This window comes from Apteryx rowi, unplaced genomic scaffold (assembly GCF_003343035.1).
Source record: "Apteryx rowi isolate R43461 unplaced genomic scaffold, aptRow1 scaffold_448, whole genome shotgun sequence".
Lineage (NCBI taxonomy): Eukaryota > Metazoa > Chordata > Aves > Apterygiformes > Apterygidae > Apteryx > Apteryx rowi.
In genome coordinates this window covers 599,157-621,848 of record NW_020450703.1, presented here as the reverse complement: position 1 = coordinate 621,848, position 22,692 = coordinate 599,157, and the positions used below count along the sequence as shown (strand labels likewise).

Genomic DNA, 22,692 nt, shown 5'->3' with positions numbered 1-22,692 from the left:
TGGCATTGTCCCTGGGTTTTGACTGAGTTTGTATGTTTTTTTTCTGAATCCCATCTACCACCACAATTTATTTAGATGCCAAAGTATTTACAGTTTCTGCAGGGAGATATTTTGTGACAGACTGTAAATTGTAAATTATAACCCTGTAATTGTAAATTATGCTCTCTTTCCTAGTCTGAAATCTAATGAATCTAAACTTCTGCTTGTGAATAAGATCACTTTGAAATATTTAATCCCAGCAGCATCCTAAATCACTAGATATTCAGGTTCCTTTTTTTCCTTAAATCCTGATAAAGTGGACTAATAGCAATTAGAGCTTAAAATTCCGAATGTTCATGTCCCTCTAAGGACAGAATGCAGATTCAGAGGGGATCTCTGTAAATAATCTAAATTTTTGTCAGTTCTCTGAAAGATAATGTTTCTCAATTTTAAAACACCTGCCAGTGAATTCAGAATACATTTTACATGTCCTCAGCAGTAACTTTCAAATCTTTATTTGGATCCACAGTAGTATTTTGACTTAATAAATCATAAACCTTTTTTATAAGAATCTGACTTTTGAAGGATTGCTTTCCACAAGAAATTGTAATCTCAAATGGTTTTTTTAAGTGTTTTAAATGTACTTAGAAACCTGTTCTGCCGACCTTTGTAATGAGAGTTTAGATTGGTCTCTGAGTGGTAGAAATCTCATTTTCTTTTGAGAAGGAAAATGCTGTGTTTTCTGTGTATCCTGTTCTTATTTTCTAAAATTGAGGCTATCTTGACCCAGAGGGAATTTAGAGGACCTATAAATCAGCAAACAAAACCATTTCTATGCTAACTCTAGCTCTCAGGTATCTTATGGCATTCCTGTCATTATCTCTTAGCAACAGGCACTATAAAAGCTCTGGTAAAATTTGAGAAACTGTGGTAAAAGGTTTTATTTTGGGACTAAAATTTTAGAGCATTCTCGGCTTGTGAAGTTTGTAAAGTTTTTAGATGTGAAGCAACATTGTTCACGTCACGGGCAAATAGCTTTTTTGGCCTAAGATTAAAAATATATAGAAAATATAAATGAGAATTCCACCTAAGATTTTGAATGCATTTGAAGCACAAACAGTCAAGAAATTTTTGTCTTGTGTAGAAGTGAGAAGTGCTAATACACATGCAGAATACTGTACTTCAGTCTGCATATTCAGTTTTGCATGTGAGTATTAACTGACAGAACCAAAGTGAGTTTTTTGATTCTCAAATTGAGAGTAAAATTGTATACAGAATTTTAGCAAAATCTTTAGCTATGTCAAATGGTTCCATTCATTGTTTATTTCATGTTCTTACATTAATTTTTACTTTTTTATGAATTTCTCCACAAATCCATTTCCTTTTCTTAAAAACTTCTTACTTCCATCTTATGAGTGTATCACTTTGGTAAGAACAGTGGAACAATATGAGCAATCTTAGATAGCTATAATGAAGCACCCTGGTAGGTAAGTTGTCTAAATCAGTATTCCTCTTTCTTTCTAAATTTCCTTGTTAAGTAGCTTGTAAAAATTCTTTTTTTCTTTTTTGGTCTTGAGCTTTAAGGTAGAGGTGTAGAAACTGAATAATAAAAGAATCTTTAAAATAGATACTGATTCAAAGCGCGCTAGTGAGTTTTGTAATTTGTTCTCGTACCTGTGGGTTTTAAATTCATCTTTTCATGGTATCTGCTACTCAGCTTCTAAGTCTTTTGTCTATGATAAAAATCCAGAAAAGTTGCAATACATGTAATGATATGGAGGGATAGTAATTATCAATTATCTTGCTCATTAATGGACACAAAGTGTCATACTTCTTCAGTTGAATAAAAGGGGATATTTGAAGGTGTATTGATGATGCATTAAGGTCTGTTGCATATTATAATTTTTTTTTCCTTTTATTAAGTTGAGGTAATTATTGATCAGAAATATTTCTAATTCTCTTTTTCTTTATTTTGATTATTCCATAGCTTAATTGACAGAAGAGGATTTATACAGCCAGATACACCACAATTAGCAGGACCATCAAATGGCATTACTATGTATGGGGCCACTCAGTCTCAGAGCAACATGGTAGGAATCATCCCATAATGTTGTTCATCAAGATCCCTGTGAATGTTTTTCTTCTCCACTTTCATGTGAACTAATCAAGTAATAACTAACTGGATACAGCTGACACTGGGTGGAATGACTTGTTTATTAACAGTAAAGAAAAAAAACAAGGCCTTTTTTAATGTATGTTTCACACAGTGTAATAGATATTGCTCATGGATTCTAAAAAAGCAAGGCTCTTCTACACTGTTGACTTACTGAATATATTGGCATTTTGATTTGTCCTATTGACACCTGCTGTGTTTTGAACTGGAATATTCAAATATTATGGACTTGCTCTGGTTCATCGGTTTCCAGCTAAATGTTATTTGGTATAGCAACTTCTTCATTCACTGTTTCCTCCTTTGCTTATACACTGCAGTTTTGCATAGACTAATGTGTTTTAAAAAGCAAAGATTAACAAAAAGGAGCTTCTGGGGGAGAAGTGTGTTGAAGAAAGAGCAGGAGGACACTGAACTTCCAATGAACAAAAAATGGCAACTGGAGTGATACAACAAAAGTGTTTAAACGTCTATTGAAACTGTGCCAATAGTTCTTACTATGTTTTTTTGCTGGTAGCATTGGCTATCATAATAGATAGGATTTCCTCTTTAAGAAGATTTAAGAAGATAGGATTTCCAGTGCCAAGAAGAAGACAATAACTGGAAAGAGATCTTTTTCCAAAGGCAAGCATCTTATGTGCCTATTTCTGAATTGTTATCCACATATCTTTACAGTATGTGGGTTCTAAGACTTTATCAAAGAAGCTGTGAGTTATGGACTCCCCTTACAGCCAAAAGAGAGGAGGCCACAAGGCCTCCTAACATAATTCAGCCTTTCTTTTGAACAAACAAGAAATGGCTCACTCCTCCCAGACAAATTAGTTTTAGTGTCATTTACAAACTGGTATATACATCTTGTTGTAGTTCCTAAGCTGTTTCTACTTATTATTTCTAGAATTAAAGGGAAGATTTGTTGGTCTCCTTAATGAGAAACTTGATTAGAAACACAGTATTCACTTTGACTCTTTTCTGAGGTGCAGTTGAGCAGAACAGGGTAGTGCCCTATGCAAATTTTACTCAAGAAATGTAACCTTGAAAAGAAAAAAAGAAGAAGAAAGCAAAACTTAGAAATAGCCTGAGGTCTTTAAAGTTTGGCCAAATTTCCTGACTCTGTCAAGGCTTCTTATTTATGAAAGTTATTAGCCCACAATAAGTCCTTGGCATTATATTATACTGGCATTTTAAGAATTTTTTTGGCATTGTAAGAAAGCACTAGCTCATTGTTACTAGGTATTAATGAGGAAATTTGTTGTCAGTTTGATAGTAGGTTGACTGTATTTTTCTCTAGAAATGCAAAAATCTGTTATAGTATGACTTTAAGTCAAACAAGTAGCTCTTACAATTTAGGAGTGTACTACCTGTAAATACAGAAACACAAATCTTCAAAGATAAGAAGCTCTCTTCTTGCATCCTGGCAGAACATTGCAGGACTCGAGCTGGGAAAGGCTTAGGTGATACAACAGTTATTAGAGTCACTTTGACGCTGTTGAAATCTTCAGCTTTTGTTGCTGCAAATGCTCTCCCAGAAAAAACATGCAAGTTTTAATAGGTCATATTTTACATACAGGAGTATCTTTAAGACTGTGATGCCATTTTTCTCAGAGTATTATTCCTGGTCTATATCTAAGACCAACTGGCTTCTAATGGCAGCTGGCTATCTGTATGATCTTTCAAACTTTTAAATGTCTCCCTTGAGTTTTGTTACAAACTGTAAAGACCTGTTTAGTTTCCCAGTCTCTCTAACACTAAGTTCTCTTCCCTATTTAAAGTAGTGCATTCTTTTCTGAGTTGTTTGGAGCATAAGAAATAATAAATTAATTTCCTATTGGCAACAATACAGCAGGGCATAACTTCACCTTTGTTTGTTCTTTCTTCAAATATCCCTCTTTCTGTGCTGTTAAGTGATGTTTTTCACCTTCTGAATAGATCCTGTTTTAGGGCTCCCATCTCTCCTATCTTATAAAGCAGCAAGCTGCAAACCTGATTTTCCTAATTCACATCTAAGACCTCAATCTCATCCACAGACAGGCTGATTTTTTCTACCACAATTAAGTCACCTTACTGCTAGCTGAGTTGTTCTCAGCCATTCTGTTCAGTTACCAAAGTTTCTGTTCCATTTTAAATATAGACAGAATTAATCAAATAAAACTTCATGATTCTTTTAAAAACTTTTTCCCATTAAGTGACCTGTAGTTCTTTTCCAGGCTTTACAGTATCCATTTTTCTCATCTTTCTCCCCAGTACACAATCCTAGGTTCTTCTGAAACAGTTTGGGAACAGCAGTTCTGGGAACACCAGCCATTCACTTGTTCTCTCCTGCTAAAGAAGTGTTGAAGCTTCTTGAATGAAAGACAGCGAAGTATACTTTATGACAGAAGTAAAATAAGGCACACGGTGTCCCATTGATTTGAGAGGAGAAATCTCTGTAAGATTCTGTGAAAATCCTTTCACTAGGAGCTTAGACGTGAACATTAAAACTTCCTTTGTTGATTGATGGTTTAAGATGACTGACTAGCTCAAACCCAGGACTTCAGTCAAAGCAAATGAGTAGAGGGAGAGTCTTTGTGGAAGACTATAGGATTTCTTTTTACCAGTTGTCCTCACTGACGAAGATTTGGCAACAGATGGGAAATGGTTCCATCTTCCCTTCTGGAAGGTTGCATACCCCTTGGAAATAAAGCCAGAGGCATAAAATGAATAATGCATTCTTAGAGCTGAGGCAGATGGACCCCAAAGGGCTAGCTAGTCTCAAGGGATGTATCTGAAATTGCAGCTTGTGTTGTTATATGGTTTCAAAAAAGGACAATGAAGTGAAATTCCCTAATTTAAGAGCATATTTAGACAGTAGTCTTAATTTATAAATACTGTTTAAATGGGCAGAAGTTTAGCCATGTATGCATCGCCATAGATAATTACACTATTTTAGCAAATTTACCTCTGCTAAGTATAGCAAATCATTTATTAGAAATCTGAAGTGTGTTCCAGTACATCTTTATGGCATGGCTCCTTGGATTTTATTCTAGAATGTGTTACATGTTACTGTCTCTATAGTCAATCTTAATTTCTAGGTGTTATGCTAGTTAATCTGTACAGTGTCCTAAAATGTCTTTCCTGCCCATTGATATTAAAGGAAGATTTTTATGAGCGTCTTCTCTCTCACTTGCATTCTCTTATTCCCTAGTCCTGCATTACTGATTAGTTTTATGCTTTCTGAGTAGTCCACAGAAATCAATAGGACTAATGACGGTGCGTAAAGATAAGCATGTAACTTTTTCAAGAGAAGGGTAAATATATTATGTGAGTCTCTTATCCCAATCATTTTATTCTGTAAACTCTCTTATCTTTCTGTTTGAACATCTTACAGTTAGATATAGAATTCCACATCTTACCTAACCCGGCGCAAAGAACTGCTTTGGTTTTACTGTGTTGTAATATATGAAAAACAATCTCCTTCTCTCCTGCCACAGTGCATTGATAACTATTTTTTTCTTCCCATTCTTATGATCTTTCTCAGCTTTCTTTCCCTCTTGGCTGACTATCTTTTCCCCGTTGACTTACATCTTTCTAAATAGAATTCTTATGCCCCAGCCATCTCATTTCTGGTCATTCTTTCATCTCTCTAGGCTGCTTAGTCTTATACTTTGCCTTCTTTTTTTTTTTTTTATAACATCTTCCAGGAAAGAATCATTTTTACATTTAAGCTTAAACGAATATCAGTCTAAGTTTAGACACCTGTTTTCAGTGCAATATGTCATCTCTTATTCAGGACACCATCTGTGGGACACCATTTTTATATTTTAGAGCTTTTATGGTAATTTTGCCTTTGTGACTTTGAGTATTTCTTAGAGGATCTACCCTACTTGCAGTATTGACTATGTTTGCCACAATCTCAGCAAATCAAGGTTGTTGGTATAATCAGTACTTCATAGACCCTCAGTATCACTTTTTTCTAGATCTTTAAAAACAGAGCTGCTTTCCTCCTTCTCTCCTTAGTACCTCCTTTATTTTACTAAGGACTGAAGTTGGATTTACCAGAGGTTAACTTTTTTTGAAGGTTAGTTACCACATTTTTTTTCTTGGTACATTCCCAATATTTTTAATCTCTTTTTCAAAATAAATTTAAATTAATTTGATAAATTCATTACCCAGCTTCTTATTGTCTTTAGAAGCATGCTGCTTGAAGTTAATGATCTGTAGACATTCATATTTCCAAAGTATTTCCCTATTGCCTTTTATTGCTAATTATTTTTATAAGCTCTTCATTAGTTTGATTGCCCAAGTATCTCTCTTCTCGTTCTAAAAAGATTTTTTTTTTTTTGCAAGAAGCACAGCATCTCATCCATTATGAAATCATGTTATTCTTTTTGCTTATTTTATTCTTTCCTTCTCTTTCATTTTATGGTTTATTTTCTTTGTATTCTGATAAAGCTTTTATTTCACCATAAACCCATCAGCTACCATTAATTGAATCTGTACTTTTGTAGTACTTACCTTTATCTTAAAAGCCTGAGTTGATTCTTGGGTTTTGATGCAGGATATTTTCTTCTTTATCAGTCCATTATAGAGAAAAATAGAATTTCACTCCATGCACTTTTTTTAGAGTTATTAGTTTGGTTTATTTTTGCTGTGATGTCTCTAGGAATTCTCTGTTGCCTTATCAAGTGGCTTCTGTTAGCCTGTGCATCAGGACTGGTTCGTTTCTTTGTTTTAAAGGAATTAGCTTGTACCCCTGCATTCTAGGCATCTCTTCCCCAGTGCTTCGTTCCCTTGCCAAGTTCCCTTATTTCCAGTTCTCCCTTTCCTTTCTTGGATGCCAGTTCTTTGGTTAGAGTGCTTGTTTTCTTACTCATACTTACCACCCCAAAATGAAGGAAACCTCTTAATGCATGTGCAACTGTTTGTTACCAGTGAGACATGCAGTGAAGTCCTCTCTCAGATATTTCTAGCACTGATCAGGAAACAGGAATCCAACTGACCCAGAAAACATTACCTCTGACTATTCTAGCATCCTTTAGCTTTCATATTCTGATCGTTAGTAGTAAATATTTCTGCCGTGACAATACATGGCTCCACAAGGATTGGAACTGCACTTTGAGAGTTTTACAAACATGGTTCCATGTATATTTACTCTCGTACTTCACAAATATGATTTTTCTTTGCCCAAAACACAACTTGGGGTTCTTATCAAGTCAGTGTTACTACAGTCAAGTTAAGGTTGAAAGAGGTTTTTCATTAAAGCATTTTATTTCACAGGTACAACAGGCTAAGGGCAAATACAGTGAATTTGCATTAGTATTTTGCTTTGGGTCAGGGTGTGCTTTAGAAGCCACTCTTCTGACCATCCCCATTTACTGCATTTTTGTTCACATCACGGAGCAATGTCAGAGCATATGAACTACATTTCTTTCGGAAGATGTGTCCCTGGAGTATACCTAATGTGCTGTAACATACCTGGACATTCAGTCCACAAGAACAAACTACAGCTAGTCTGAAGTAAAATCCCTGGAACATGCATACTTTGACGTTTGGCTCTCAGAACTGTTTCTCTTCATGCATCCACTCCTGTTACACTGCACAACGTGCTAATGTAACCACTGTCTGTCTTGGTCAGTTCTGTGGCTCAGTTGTTGCACGATATCTGCAGTACCATGGTTTTGAGTCTGAACTCCTACAGACATTGTGAACAGTTATGCAGCTCCATCCCTCCACTCTTTACCCATCTGTTGTATCCATCTATTATGATATTTCAGCATCCTTTCCGTTATTCATAGCACTGTCATTCAGTGCGGCCAAATCTCCTCTGAACTCATTTTGGTATTGTTTGTACTTTATTCAGAGATGCTGAGATAATTCAGCCTTTATTTTTTACATCTTCCAAAAACTGTAACATTTCTTTAATGTTACCAGTGTTAGAAAAATTTTAACAAAGTCAATTTTAAATTCAAAACAACTAATCTCTGGTCTTGGCATTACAAATGTGAAAACTATATTGCCATGTACAAGAACTGTGTTAATATGTATGTTTTGTGTAGCCTAGAAAAAATCAGATTTTCTTCATAAAAAATTAAAGACACTGTTTCCTTAGTTATTTGTATTTGTTATTTGTGAAATAAATACAGAATTTTAGTTTTTGTCTAATTTGCTTTGGTTTGTGCCTTTTGATGTAAAAATAAATACCAAGATGACTAAATATTTCTATGTCCATATATAATTGAATTTCTCTACTTACAGAACTTTAATTAAACTTCTCCTACCTTCAGAATCTGCTGTTCCTCTGAACAGTAGAAATTGTAAATGGAAAATAAAATCAATAGGTCTGAAATACAAAGATACTAGTGAAATAATTTCTATTAGTAGATTTTTAACTATTTAGATTTCAGCGCTTAACTCTGTTTTTATATATTATGGGGGGGGGGGAGGGCCTGAAATGCTAGCATTGAATAATTCACGTGACTTGTAGCTGTTAAGATATTTGTCCATATAGTTTATTTAGTTAAGAGTGAAATATACAACCAAGGAAAACCATCATGCCAGCCCTATAAATGAATCTGTATTTTTGTTAGTTCTGTGTAGACTGCTTAAACTGAAGAATATTCTACCGGCATAGTATGCATTGTATTTGCCGTGTATTTTTGAGAGCTTCACTTAACACATCTAGCTTTTCTAGTGTAAATCCCACTCTAGTGACTTTTGAAAGCTGATTACTTCCTGTATTTTACATAAAATTTTACATCATGCTGGTCGCTGTTCATTAAATGAATAAAAAATGAAAAGCTGAAGTTATGCATCTGAATGAGAGAATGTTGTAGAGGTTATTAGCTGATTTGCTTCAGTTGTTTTTTCTCATTTGATCCATAAAACCAGCTTTCAGTCCCAGTTGAAAACGTGTAAATCTCTATATTTGATCACTAAACTTAGCACATGGCTAGACATTACTTATGTCCTTACCCACATTACGTCATGGTGTAAGAACTAGTGCCATCTCCAAAAATCTTGCAGGCTAGCTGTGTAAACTCAAGGCAACAAAAAGTGCATGAAAAAGTAAAGAAAGACACCACGTTTAGGGGATTAGTCATTGTATCCGTCCTCCCCCAGTTCCCCCCCACCCAACAGCAATTGTTGAAAACTCTTTCCTGAGGGCAGAGTTATAGTGTGCAGGCATGTTAGAAAGTGCCTCTTTAAAAGCAAAATGCAAAAAGTGGGGGGAAGTGGCGGGGAGTAATGTACTATGCACCAGATTAGGAAGAGAGCTTTAGGGAAGTGAGAAGTGAATGGAAAAGAAAACTAAGAAGAGATATACAACACCTGAGAATGTTTTATAATATTCTGTTTAATGGAACTTTATGTGGCTGCTTTATCTTTTAGATGTTGATTCAGTTGAAATGCAGTAGAATTTGGTAAGAAAATTAATTCAGGCTATACAATGAGCTTAAGTAAATTACCTTCAGTTATTTTAAAACTGTGTGCTTGTGTTGCCTGGAACTCCTTAAGTAATGATTTGCTTTTGAAGTGCTGAAGCTTCACTAAGGCAATAAATCAGCTGCTAAAATCACTTCTTTTTGGTGTACCCCAGTGGTTTTAGGCATTACTTTGTGATTTGACATGCTCTTTGACTACTGCTTTTTGGAGAAGGTGAATTTTGTTGGTCGTCTTGAAGTTGTAAAATTCAGTTAAGGGATTTGTAAGGCCTGCATAGTAAGGTTGGTTCAGGGGCTATTGTGTAATTTAAACCAGCAGGGGTGAATAACAGTGTATTAATCAAGAATGAATTATTTGCAGTGAATTACTAATTGAGAGCTTGGCTTTATAAGGTGCTGAGAATTTTCTCCTTAGTAAGGTATTTATGCAGGATTTTGTTCTTAAACCTGTGAGTAATCCCTCTGAAATGATAGGAGGCTACTTGTTTGGCTGGGGCCATTCATCATTTTGCGGGACAAAAAGTTGCCTAAAGAATTGCCTGCCCGAAAGCATAAGTGTTGGATAATGTATAACCAAGTAAGGATCAGACTTTTGCCTGTCAAAAAGTAATTGGCATGGTGGTCCTAAAGCACTTAGGCACGTTTAAAGTACTACCTATCTCTTCTGACGAGGTAGTTGGCATGCACACTTTTTGAATATAATGTGAATTGATCCACCATTCAGGTATTCTGTATTAGAATTTAAGGATCTGAAAATATCAGAGGAAGCATTCTAAGTGCTTTTTATGATATACTAAAGGAAACAAAAGACTTTCTATTAGTTTACATAGAACATATCACAGTGGATTATTAAACTCAAATGGACGTTGTAAGGAATTGCTGTAATGCTAGTAACAACGGTTGTGCTTAGGTATATCTTGAACTGAAGCTGGAATTGTAATGTCTGTCAGTAATTTGATATGGGTCGAAGAAGTCAGTGACAAAAAGCAGAACGTACTGCTCGAACAGAATCCTTGAAATAACAGCAGTAAATAGGCATATTTTACCCCTGGATATATTTTTTATTCTGCTTGTTTGCTTTCAAGTTTTATCCTTGTTGCATTGGATTTATTGTTGTGTTCACTAAGTGCGTAATGTTCTCTTGCACAACAGAACAGTAGAATAGCAAATGAATCAAACAGGATTTTGAAAATCTGCAGATGTTATAACTGCTCAGGCCATGAATTAAATATACATTATAATTGGAAGCTCTCAAAAATCATCCTGGTTAGTGTTAGAGAAACTTAATTTGACAGTAGCTCTACAAGGGAAGTGCTTTATAAGCAACAAGTATTAAAATTCACCAGAAAAGATTAACTGTAGATGTTCTTTGAAAAGCAGCTATCTTTACGTGCTACAGCAAAAGTCTGTGTCATGCAACACGCATTTAGTCGGATGTTACTGAAACACCCACCTGTCTTGTCATCGCAAGGAATGAATGATAATTTTGCATTCCTAAGTGCCAAGCCAAAAGCATTCCTGGTAATGCTCACTAAGCTTAAAGTTTTATGTAGTGCTGGATTTGGCTTGTTATTATAAAAGTGCTTGCCAGAAAACTTGCATTTTGTAGCTTGAACCTTCACATTATCTAGATTAAATACATCAAGACAAGAAATAACCTAATTTAGACATCCTTTAGAGGAAGAATATTACGTGTTAGACTGGAAAATATAAATTTTGGTCATGGAGACTGTATTGCCAGCTATATCTTTACAAAATCACCTGCATCCAAAGTAATTTTTGTTCTAGAAGACTGCTGTAGCACCTTAATTCCTAGATCATGTGAAGACCAACAAAATAAGAGAGATTTGCCTAGTGTTTTTAAACTTGGAGGATACTTGAATTATGCCTTTGTGCCTTTCTCTGAATTGCTAGCTACTGTAGGGTAAAATGAGTAGCAAGAAGCGATTTCACCTGCTTACCTCCTCTGAAATCAGGGAGGCTTTGAGGTGGCCCATGCAGTTAGCTCCACAAGGGCTTGTTCAGTGAGGCATTCTAAATGGCTTCAAATAAGAATAAGCAAAGCATATGAATTACAATTCTTACAAAGTACTATTTTGGAGGTAACCAAACACCATTAAGTGAATACTATAGATGTTTATCTTAATCTGCTTTGACAACAACCCAAAACACTGGCTTGGTTAAGCATGCTTGGGTTTGGGTTTTTGTTTTTGTTTTTTTTTGGGGGGGGGGTTGCTTTTTTTTTTTTTCTCCTGGGCAGCATGGAATGGGATTTTTGGGTGGCTAACCATGGAATGATACTAATGACTTTCTTTTTTCTCTTCACATCCCATTCTTTTCCATACCTTTTGTCCATTTCCTCCCCTTTTTTCCTCTGTTTTGTTTGCTTTATATGATTTTGACACCCTTCCATTCTACAGTGTGACCAAGATCAGTGCATTCAGAGCACTAAATTCGTTTTGCAGGCTGCTGCCACCCCCCTACTACAGAGTGAGCCCAGCATAACTAGCGAAGAGCTACCTTTACCAGGAAAGACTACTATCAGTGGGCCTTGCGCAACCCTGACTCTAGGGCAACCAACACCACCATCTTCCATGCCAAATCTCACATCAGATTCAGGTTTGACAGACATGATACCATTAAAAGAGGAACACGAAGGTCATCAGTTTCTTACTCCTGAAGAAGCTCCATCACCCCCTGGGATGCTGCCAAGTGGAAGTCCTATTACACACAGCCATACAATGCACGTCCTGAGTCTAGCCAGTCAAGATTCATTGCATGAAGACTCAGTACGTGGTCTTGTGAAGCTTAGCTCAGTTTGAACAACTTTTTTGATGACATTGCACCATTTCACAGTGTCTATACAAATCTTTATTCAACAGGAATGACACTGTAAGACTTTGTACCATGCCTATATAATGGAAACTACCGCATAATGGAGTCTATTAAAAACACAAATTATTTTTTCAGTGGAGCTATGGCATTTTTTGACCAGGTTGTTAATGGTTGTGCTTTGATGGTGACTACATTTTATTTTTAAGTAAAACCAGAAGCAGTCAATAATCTTGTTTTTTGAAGGTTGGGTACAGCAAGTTGGAATTCAGCCTGTAGCAAAGACCATTGTACGGTACAAAAGAGAGAGACTCTTGGATGTAAGTGTCATGCTCTGTTTTATGCTCTTGTAATACACACTTGTAAAGGCTTACCACACTTGTGGCCAGAATGATCTGCACTTACATGTTATGCTACTAATATTTGAGATAGAAAATTACCATTCCATTTGTTAATACAAAAAAAAAAAAGACTACAGATATGGATTGCATGCCACGCTACAGTCTGTGTTACAGTGGTGTTGGTATTAAGAGAAAGTGCTGCTTTTTTATTTGTGACTTTCAAAGTGCTGTTTCATTTAAAGACAGTGCAACAAACAAACTAATGGACTATATTATTTTTTCAGTTTATTAAAGTTTATTTTAAATTAATCAGTGGTGCCTAGGAGATGGAGAATTACTGATTTGATCATGTTACATATCATTTAGCCTTCTGTTTAAGTGTTTAGAGTGAGGTATTGTGTTGTGCCATACCACAGATTCTTCCACTCCCTGATGTGATACAATTACCTGTGGACCTCCAATAAAATGACATCCTCTATTTCTTGCACATGTGTACAGTTATCCTTGCACAGTTTTCCTGGGGAAAAAGGGAAAAATCATGATTTGATTACGCGGTTTGTAAAGGGTTTAATTTGAATATGTTTACATAACAAAACCAGAGCTAGGGAGCTCTGATTTTGATTAGTGTTGCTTCAACATCTTTTATGCTTTTGTTTGAGATATTTATTTGTTCCCATAAGAAGCCTGTATTTGGAGACTGTGGAGTTAGCATCTGCTTGCACCTTACTCCTGTGCTTCTTGTCATGTGGCTAAAGAGTGGGGACTTAAGGCTCAAGACAGACAGAGACAGGTTAATGGAGTAAACTGGTATGGTAAATGATACGCTGTAGCTGCACACTGGCCATCATGCTTCATTTGTATTTTCCTCTATTATTTTAAATGTAAGTGTTGATTTCAGAGAATTCTTCTGTGCTTTTATTTGTGTTTAAGTAAAACACAGTGAACAGGTTAAGGAGGTTTGGGGKTTTTTTTTCAGCGATAGCTGAAGAGGACCTTAGTTAAGCTGAGAAAGCTTTAATAAGTGTAATATTGTATTTGCCTTGCTTTTCAGGATGTGTAACCTGGATTCTTCTTTTCTCAGGACAAACTAAGTTCAGTATGTGCTTTATCTGATGTTTCTATTGTGTGGAAGTGTTTAGCAATTAAGAAATGTGACGTTTCTGTATTGTTCACGCATGGTCATTCACTGACATCAAGCTAAAAATCTTTTTATTTCTATTTTTGTTGTTGATAGTGAGGACAATCAGCCTGCAGAAATTCAGCCACCCATGCTATTGAAATATCAGACAAGATACTGGCAAAAAACTACTCCTCTAAGATCTCGTAAGGAACGTGTTTCTATAATTGATGATGCCAGCTTTGACCTAATTCAGTGTATAGAAAATAGCAATACTTTCTTGCCATAACTGCAGTAATGGTCCATAGATGAACGTGTGGCAGACGGGTCTGTCCAGCTGTTGAATCCCCCTCTCAGCTCTTTTCTAATGTTGGGGTGGTCCCAAGTTCTTTCCACCAGCCAAACCCAGGTGACTGATGCTTTCCGCGTTGGCTGGTCTCCCATTAAATCAGCACTTATTTCTGAGTCTGCTTTCTAAGAGTCAGTCATGCTCATCATCTTGATTTTGTCTTTCCCCAATACAGGGATTTTGTCTTTTCCCTGATGATAAAGATCATTATTTTAAGCAAATTATTCTTTTTAAGTCTCCCTGCAATACGTGAGGGGTCTCTTGCTTCCACAGATACCAGCTTTGTGGCAGCATTTGTATATCCTTACCACTAGCAAGTAGTGCAGAAAACTGCACATTAGCTTTATGCACATGATAAAATTAGTGACAGTTTTAAATAGAGCAGAAGGGAGGAGGACAGGATTACGGAGAGGTCTTCATGCTGTTTTCAGTGTGGGCTTTTCACCATCACTTTTAGAACCTTCTGTTTTGTTTGTGACTGAAAAATAAGAAGTACCTAAGAAAATTAAAATAGATGTGCTACTTTAAACAGATGTGCTGGAGTTACATATTTGATCAGGTGACTTTTTTTAGTCATTAAGGTGACGGTCTTTTTTTTTTAAGTGCTGTCTATATTTTTAAGGTTGTCATTTGAGAAAAAAATATTTCAAGTTTGTCTATATAGATATTTATATCACCCATATTTTAAATCTATTTTCCTTCCCATCCCAGTCTTTTTTTAAATGGTGACTTCTCTAACCTCCCTRACACAACTGCCTTGTGAGGACATCTGCTGGAAAATTTTGGAACTAAGTCTATTAATGCCTATGGTTGGGTAGTTGCGGTCTTTGATGAACAGCAGACAGGGATTTAACAGCAGGTTGATTGAAGAGGTGCCTCTAAAAGGATTTTCAGTCCGTTCCCCTCCACCTCCATCACAACTGTCCTCTGTCATGGGAACTTGCTTTGCTGGAARTTGTACATACATCTGGAATGAGTCAGCACTGTGCATCCCCTGCTCTTCAGACTGATTTATTTTGTACTATGGTTACAGAGCATGCACACGAGGCATTCAAAACGATAATCCTAGTCAATACTGCAGAGGTGTTTTTGTGTTTCTTTTCTCTGACAATTAGTATACTGGTATTAAAATTGTTCTTTTTATGTTCATCTGATTTTTAAATGTGGAAGCTAAGTGAAAGTTGATATTTACACAGAAGTGAATATTTAATTTTTGCTTAAAAGTCTAAAATCTTTGTGTAGAAGCTGGTTGGTTTATCTGATAAAAACTATTCTGCTTTGGGTTTTTTTATTAATGATTTTTTTTTCCTTTCTGGGTGTCTATACAGTATAATATTCTATGTAGAGTGAATTCAGTGCTTCATAAAATGTTCTTAAAGGCTTTCTCAAAGACATCTCTACTTTAAAAGGGAATTTTATATTCGTATCAGTTAAACAGTAATGTCTTGTAATAAATGTCAGAAGATTATTGTGGTTTTGTGTATCAGTGCATCCTTTATCAATTTCTAATCTGTTTGTATCAATTGACGATACAGGTAGGTTTATTTGTCCATAAATTGGTTAATGTATTCATTAAAATTAATTTTATAGGTGAAGATAAGCTATTTTGGAGTTGATCCTAGTGGATGAACAGAAGAAGCAAACTCATCTCATAAATCCAAAGAGATAACATGCAGCATGTGTTACAAGGGAGATGACCAGCTTGTGATAGTAGTGGAGAGATTTTGTATCTTTTAAAGTCTATACAATGAGTATAATGGTTTACAGTAAGTAGGTTGGTGTCTAATGTTCAAAATACTAAATGAAGGAGCAACTCTGTAGAACTAACGAAATGGAGCTTCTGCTAGTCTTTTAGTCCCCAAATTTAATACAGTTTGAAGAAGAATTCAGTAATGTGTAGAGAGATCTAATCCTTCCTTTAATTTTCCTCTGTTTTGAGTTATATGAGGGGACTGTCATCATGTATTTATTGATCTCCCCATTCTTATCACCAGTGGTATCCTGATCATGAGCACGGTGTGTTTGGCATCAGACCAGCCTGACTCTTTGTTTTGAAAATCAGTTGCTGCCCAAGCAATTTTGTTTTAAAAAACAAAGCGAAATCAGGTAGCATATTTTAACACACTTCCAAATATTCTTAGGCCCTAAATATGAATGGAATGTGTTTTAGACAGTCACATACAGATTTAGTTCATTTATGCTGGAAACGTCCTAGTTTTTGAGATCTATCTGGGTCAATGCTTCCTGGTTTTGATTATCTGTTTTAGCATCCTACTGCCAAAAGCAATAGTTTAGCCTCCAAAGACATTGCAGTTTGACATCTGGCTGAGTGTACCGCTTTGGCAGCGAAAAGACTGGTGAGATTAAGTGAGCTTTTCAAACCTGTGCAAATCTATACTAATTCCGAGTCAATGCAGCAATTTAGTTCTGTCAGCAGCATGCAAGTGTCTGTTAACATTCAACTATATAATTTGAACAGTCACCCCAAACTGTACGGGGTAGAGGGTGGAACAACTTGAGGAGGTTATAAAGAGAGAAAATAGGAATTTGTTTCTGTGGTAGGTCACAGAAGGCAGGAATAAGAAGATGAAAAGGAGAAGTCTGAGTGAAAGCAGAACAGACAAGATTAGAAGGTGACATGGATGAAGACAGGAATTATCTGTAAACTGTGGAAGAAGATGGAGCAGGCATAAACAAGAAAGTCACAAAGAAGGGGAAAAAAGAGGATTGCTCACTGGTATTCAGATATTTTTGTGAGAAATTTCTTAAAAATAATTATGAAAAAAATTTAAAGAGAACTAAGGTCGGACCTTGAGGCAAAAGAGCTGTAGGAAGATGATGAGAAAAATGTGAGTAGTTCATGTGCCTCCAAGCTCCTTTCCTCCATATCTTTTCCTTCTTTGGTTTTGAAATACATTTGTAAACATAAAAACAGCTGAAATCTTGGTCCCTTTGAAGTTAATGGTAAGCTTAAAACATTGACTATGTCAAAAATTGGTAATTGTTTAGCATTCTGTATTTTCATACCTGGAGTGCTGTTGCACTGGGAAAATGGTGTAGTAGGGTTCTGTGTTTCCTGGTGATTCCTTCATTAAATTTGCTCATTCATAAGGAAAAGTGTTTTTCTAAGTAGTGGTCTAGCCAATTGGGCATAAAGCCTGGAATTCAGTCGGAGTTTCTCTGACTAGCGTGCAAGTAGAAATTAAGACTACAAGCCAGATAAAATTTATGGTTTACAAACCAAATAAATCTGTCTCCTAGAGATGTGTACTTTGCAGTATTTACTGAAGAAAATTCCGTTGGCAGCAAAATGTTAATATTATCCTGATGCCCTTCCCAATTTCAGCTATACTGCCTCTTCTGAAAACTAGGAAAAACAAAACTAGAAAAACAAGGTAAACTCTACCATAATTTAATTCTCCCTAATGCTGAAGTAGTAACTGCTGGAAGTTATCTGTGTTCATTTAGGTGTAGTTATCCGAAAAGACATGAAGGGACCAACTTAAAGTAAGTTGGCAGAGTGATCTGTGATGTGAGAAGACATCTGAGAGCCTTTCTTGGGTTCCTCTCAAAGGAACCTTGCTCCTAGACCACCATATACAATTGAAAAAATTTGGCAGGCTCCAAAGTATCTCACTTTGGTATTGCGCTCCATAGGGTGTCTGTATTAACGTACAGGGATGTGACTGTACTGGGGATTGCCCATAGTGAGGTGGAAGATGAAGTGGAACATTTGGGTTTCATACTTGTTAGGGAATGAACTTTAAAGAATGGTGCAAAATTCAGTGCAGGTAGTGGAACTGTAGCTGACACAGTGTTTGCGTGAAGGATATGAGTAAGTAATTCCTGTTGAGTGTATTTTTGCTAAGCACAAGGTTTGTGGTAGCAAAGGGTGTTAGACTGAGTCTGATGTCCTGTTTCCTGAGTGTCCTGCACTGTCAGCAGAGAGAGCACTAGCACAGCTTGTCATCGGGGAATTTCTTTTCTCTCCATTTAAAAAAAAGGTTGCTTATATTTGAGAGTTTTAATTTAACTTTACGTAAGCATGTGCAGTTATTGCATGGGTTTGCAGGTGAACCACAACTGTGTTGCAATAGACAGCCAAGAGGCTACGGGATCCCTAAGGTGGCCGCCCGCTATGTGCCTTGTCATGGTGTGGCACTCGGCTGTGGTTAGTGCCTGGAATTCTTGGAGGGTGGCGTTCCTGGCAGAAACCACAGCAAGAGCTCATTTCACTGTTAAGTCTCCTTCTAGGTAGGTCACAGAAAATTAAACACATGTTCAGTAGAGCTAACTAACCATCTAAGTTTGTAGCATGCAGAAAATACCTAGGTTTTGTGTTTTTGTTTTTCACCCTAAATTGAAAGGAAAAACAAGGTTCTGAAGAACTTCCACAGCTTCTGAAAACTTTAATTTGAAAAACTTTTTGAAACACAAATAGCAGTTAATCCTTAAATGAATAGTAAGTTTGTGTATTTCATATATAACTTGTTACCTATATGACTCATCATCTCTATTAAAATATTAAATATTTTAATTTTATTAAAATAGTAAAATATTAAAATGATATCCCAAATTCCTACTGTTGTTTTCATATTCACAGTGTCAATCTTTTATTATAGTTACCTTTGAGGAAGAAAACAGGATTAAATGTTTTATTCCGTAATTGCACAAGTAGCAGCTGTTTCTAATATTTTTGTCTTCGTCTGGAGTATTTTTTCTGTAATATCAAAGATTAAAATTTCTCTTCCATTCCTAAATAAATATTCTGTAACACATCATACCTTGTTCTATTAATCTGATAGGATCTGATTAATCTCATAGGACATCTGATAGGATAAGATAGGGATACTAAAAATGGTGGCTACTCTAATTTATACAATTAAATTTTTAATAATAATAATGTTTTTTAATATTTGTGTCACAAGACTTTACTGCACAATAGTAACAGAATTAGTGCACATGGTATGAAAAGACCTCCAGATTCCAGATTTTGATATCAGAGAGGCATAGAAAATTCAGATCTCCCATTTTAGGGTAAATTTTCCCTCCCATTGTCCCATTCCCCACCTCCTTCTCAGAAAATCCCAGGGCAAATGGGCTCAGGGTCCTCCAGTCTGGCATCTGACTCGGTCTTTTCCCCATTAGTCGCTCCACCCCTTTCCACGCTTACCAGGCACCCTGTGCGCATCTTCCATCAGTTCTGTGACTCCTGAGAAACCCTGTGTCTGCAATAAAACAAGCCGGGTTTCTGACTGCTCTTTCCTATGTGGGTTCTCTTGAAATGAATCTTGTTGTTGAGCTCACGTGGAAGCCTTTCTCTGAGGTGAGGGAGGCACACAGTAATGTGAGGAGCATGTCACCTCCCAGTTGCCTGTTCTCATGAAATGCACAGGACTTCCATGTTTTCAAGACTTCAACTCTTTTATCTGATTTGATTGAAATATGTTCTTATATGTGGAATTGAAGACTGAGAGACACACTGGCCATACACTTGCATAGGAAACCAGGCTGAAAAAATTAGTAAGAATTTGTATTTGTAGGCTGACATATGTTATAAGGAAGGTATATAGGGGTGAGGGAGAGTGAGAAGCTGTATCTCCAGACCATTTTGATTAAATGGTCCTGTGACTGAATTTCCTCTGGCATTTGGTCCTGTTGCTCCGGAAACTGGGGGTGCATCCACATTAGTATCTTAATGCATCTTTGGAATGAAACTTCCTGTTTTCTCTGCTTAGCGCTTTGGTTCATATTATGGAGCAGTCTTGTAACATGAAAGCTAGATTTCTTTTAAATAAAACTAAACCGGAAGGTACCTTCCAGGGGCATACCTAATGCATTCCAAATGCTAACGGGACCAGACTGGAGTTAGTCCAAAGTATAAATCCCCAAAACATACAGTATGAACATCAGGTCATCAGCACCAAATATTTTGCTACAGAAATCTACTCCTATTAATGTCACTACTTGTGAAAGTAAAAATAGCCATAGGTAGATTTCATAACCAACTTGTATAGCGAAATACCTCATAGTCTGTCAAAATTAGCTATTGTGAATTCACAGGGCACATTTCTTAAAAAAAAAAAAAAAAAAAAACTTAAAAGAGGAAGGTATTAACGGTGTGCCCAGAAAGCACTTTTGGAATTTGGTCAGATGCAAGACTAATGCATGCAATGCAGGGATGTGCTTTCAGTATCATCGCATACCTCCATGAGACACCCACTCACTGTGACAATGTGTTGTCCAGAAATCTTAGGGTCTGATTTGTTGTACATACCGATTTCATTAGTTTATGAGTTGTAATATCAACTGTTAAAGCTCAAACTGAGCTTTCTGCTGGTTTCTACAGGTAAGACTTTGTTTTCATTTATGCAAATCTATTTGAGGAGATTTAAATAGGTTGTATTATTTTAACTGTGTGTTTTTTTTCTGAACAATGGGAAGCTTCATTGCCCTCCTCTCCTGTCCTATCTACTTAACAGTCAGTTGCTCTGAAAATACAGATCTAAGGCTCTGATCTTACATTCTTGACATAATAATTGGTAACACTGATGCCTGAGGAATGGATTAGTATTTTGAGATTAATGATTGCATTTCTTCTTCCTACATGTTGCCACTGGTTATAATAATGATAGTATCCTGCTGAATTTTACTTTTGTATGTTTCAAGATGTCATTAAAGAGCATAGTGCTGCTTAGAATACATATATAAAATGTCTTAAAGTGATGTGTTTCTTTGACTGTAAGGAAATAACATCAGGTTACATTTGAGAAAATAGAAATCTTGTGCAGTGTTTTGGATTTTATCTAATCTCATTTTATCTAATCTTATCTAATCTAATATCATATCACATTCATACAAACAGTTTGTGGTTACTAGTGTTACATGGGAACATCAAGCCACATAAAGGATTTAAAGAGGAAACCTCAAGGTCTTTAACTTACTGTCTTTTTACCAAGATATACAATGACAAATCATTAGCTCCAGCACAATGGCAGATGCACTGCATATATGTCATGAGGAAAATCATGGGAGAGTGGGGCTGCTGCATGGAGCCCATTACCTGATTCATAATGACTGTGTGCAAATTAAGCATGTGTATAAGCCCCTTAAACTGCAATTTGTGTATCTTATCTTATTCTAGAGGTTAGTTGTTGACCCAGCATGCTGTTTGCATTATCAGTTATCAGTGCTTGAACATCTGCATTAGAGGCGTTTGTATATACTCAGAATCCTGTACCAAAATACACAAATAAGTAATCAGTCCCTAAACACATGAAATTTTCTCCCTTGCTTTTTCTGAAGCTGGCTTTCTCTGATTTCTCTTAGAGAAGAAAAATAGGAAGGCATATCTTTGATACCAAAAGCTATTTTCCTCCCTTCCCCACCCAGAGACACAGCAATACCTGAGACTAATGACTTTCCGTTTGGTCTGGTTTGGTTTGGTTTGGTAGCCTGTGTGATACAAGTTTATTCCCACAATAACATGCAGGCTAGCCATTTCCAAATGCAGTTTTTCATGTTGCTTGTCAGCACAATTCATGCTAACTTGTAATTGAGTCTGACCATCACCCTGAGGTGGATTGATAGGGGTGAGCCAGGTATTGGTTCTTGCTTGCTGATCTACTTTCTCCTACAGAGGTCATACAGTTTAAAGGGTAGTAAGACTAGCAAAAAAGAGAAAGAGCTTTTCAAACAGTTTTCTAGGGTTAGCTACTTCATATAACCGAAATGTTTGAGTACTAACATGCTGTAAAATGATTAATTATTAAGATTAATTTTACAATTTGCAAGTAATTTAGAAATATAACTATATTTGAATCTTTGCTTGAAATCTGAGTTTTGCATGTCTTTAAAGTTCTAATAAGTTCAGATTAGATACTGAATTTCCAGCAGAAAAATATGGCTTAGTGGATGCAATCGCTGCCCAGTGCAGGCAGCCCTGACTGATTAAAGTTTTTTGGTTTTTTGGGTTTTTTACATTTTCAGGAGTACATAAATCACAAATACTGTGTTGATTTAATATCAATCTTGAGTTGTGAGATTGTTTTTTAATTAAATGATGAAAGCCAAATTTTCTGAATAAGACAGAAGTAGATTAAGAGCACACAGTACTATTTTTGAGTATAGCATATCTCTTTTTCTTGAAAAACACAGCTTTTCAGCATTCTGTGTCTATCATATCTGATACTGTACAGCTCAGACTGACGATAAAAATAAATATCCAGGTATGATCTCTCACCAGGGTGCTCCACTGACTTCACAGAGCCAGGCTGTATCCCAAGATAGTATCACAGTATAGATTGGAGGTGCTGCTTCTGTCTATTCTCACAAATTTAGGCAGTATTTTGCTTTCTTTTTTTAGTGGTAAATCCTTTTCTAATAGAAGTGTGAGCGATCACAGTTCTGCCCCAAACAAGAAGCAGGAAATGTTTTCAGGTTTCTTCTCTGTCATCTGAGTTGCATAAATACTTACCTCTATAATT

General features: G+C 36.2%; 1 protein-coding gene across 5 annotated transcripts in view; it reads left to right on the top strand.

Annotated features, from left to right (window-relative positions):
- ZDHHC14 (zinc finger DHHC-type containing 14) overlaps nt 1-13,241 on the top strand; it is a 124,808-nt gene extending 111,567 nt beyond the window's left edge. For 4 of the 5 annotated variants that reach the window (XM_026077085.1, XM_026077087.1, XM_026077084.1 and 1 more), the window contains 2 exons: nt 1,967-2,069; nt 11,988-13,241. In XM_026077085.1, coding sequence (XP_025932870.1) covers nt 1,967-2,069; nt 11,988-12,389 — 505 coding nt within the window. In that variant the 3' untranslated portion in view covers nt 12,390-13,241. The remainder of the gene's footprint in view (nt 1-1,966; nt 2,070-11,987) is intronic. The other variant, XM_026077086.1, reaches the window with a different exon arrangement.
- The last annotated feature ends 9,451 nt before the right edge of the window (nt 13,242-22,692 follow it).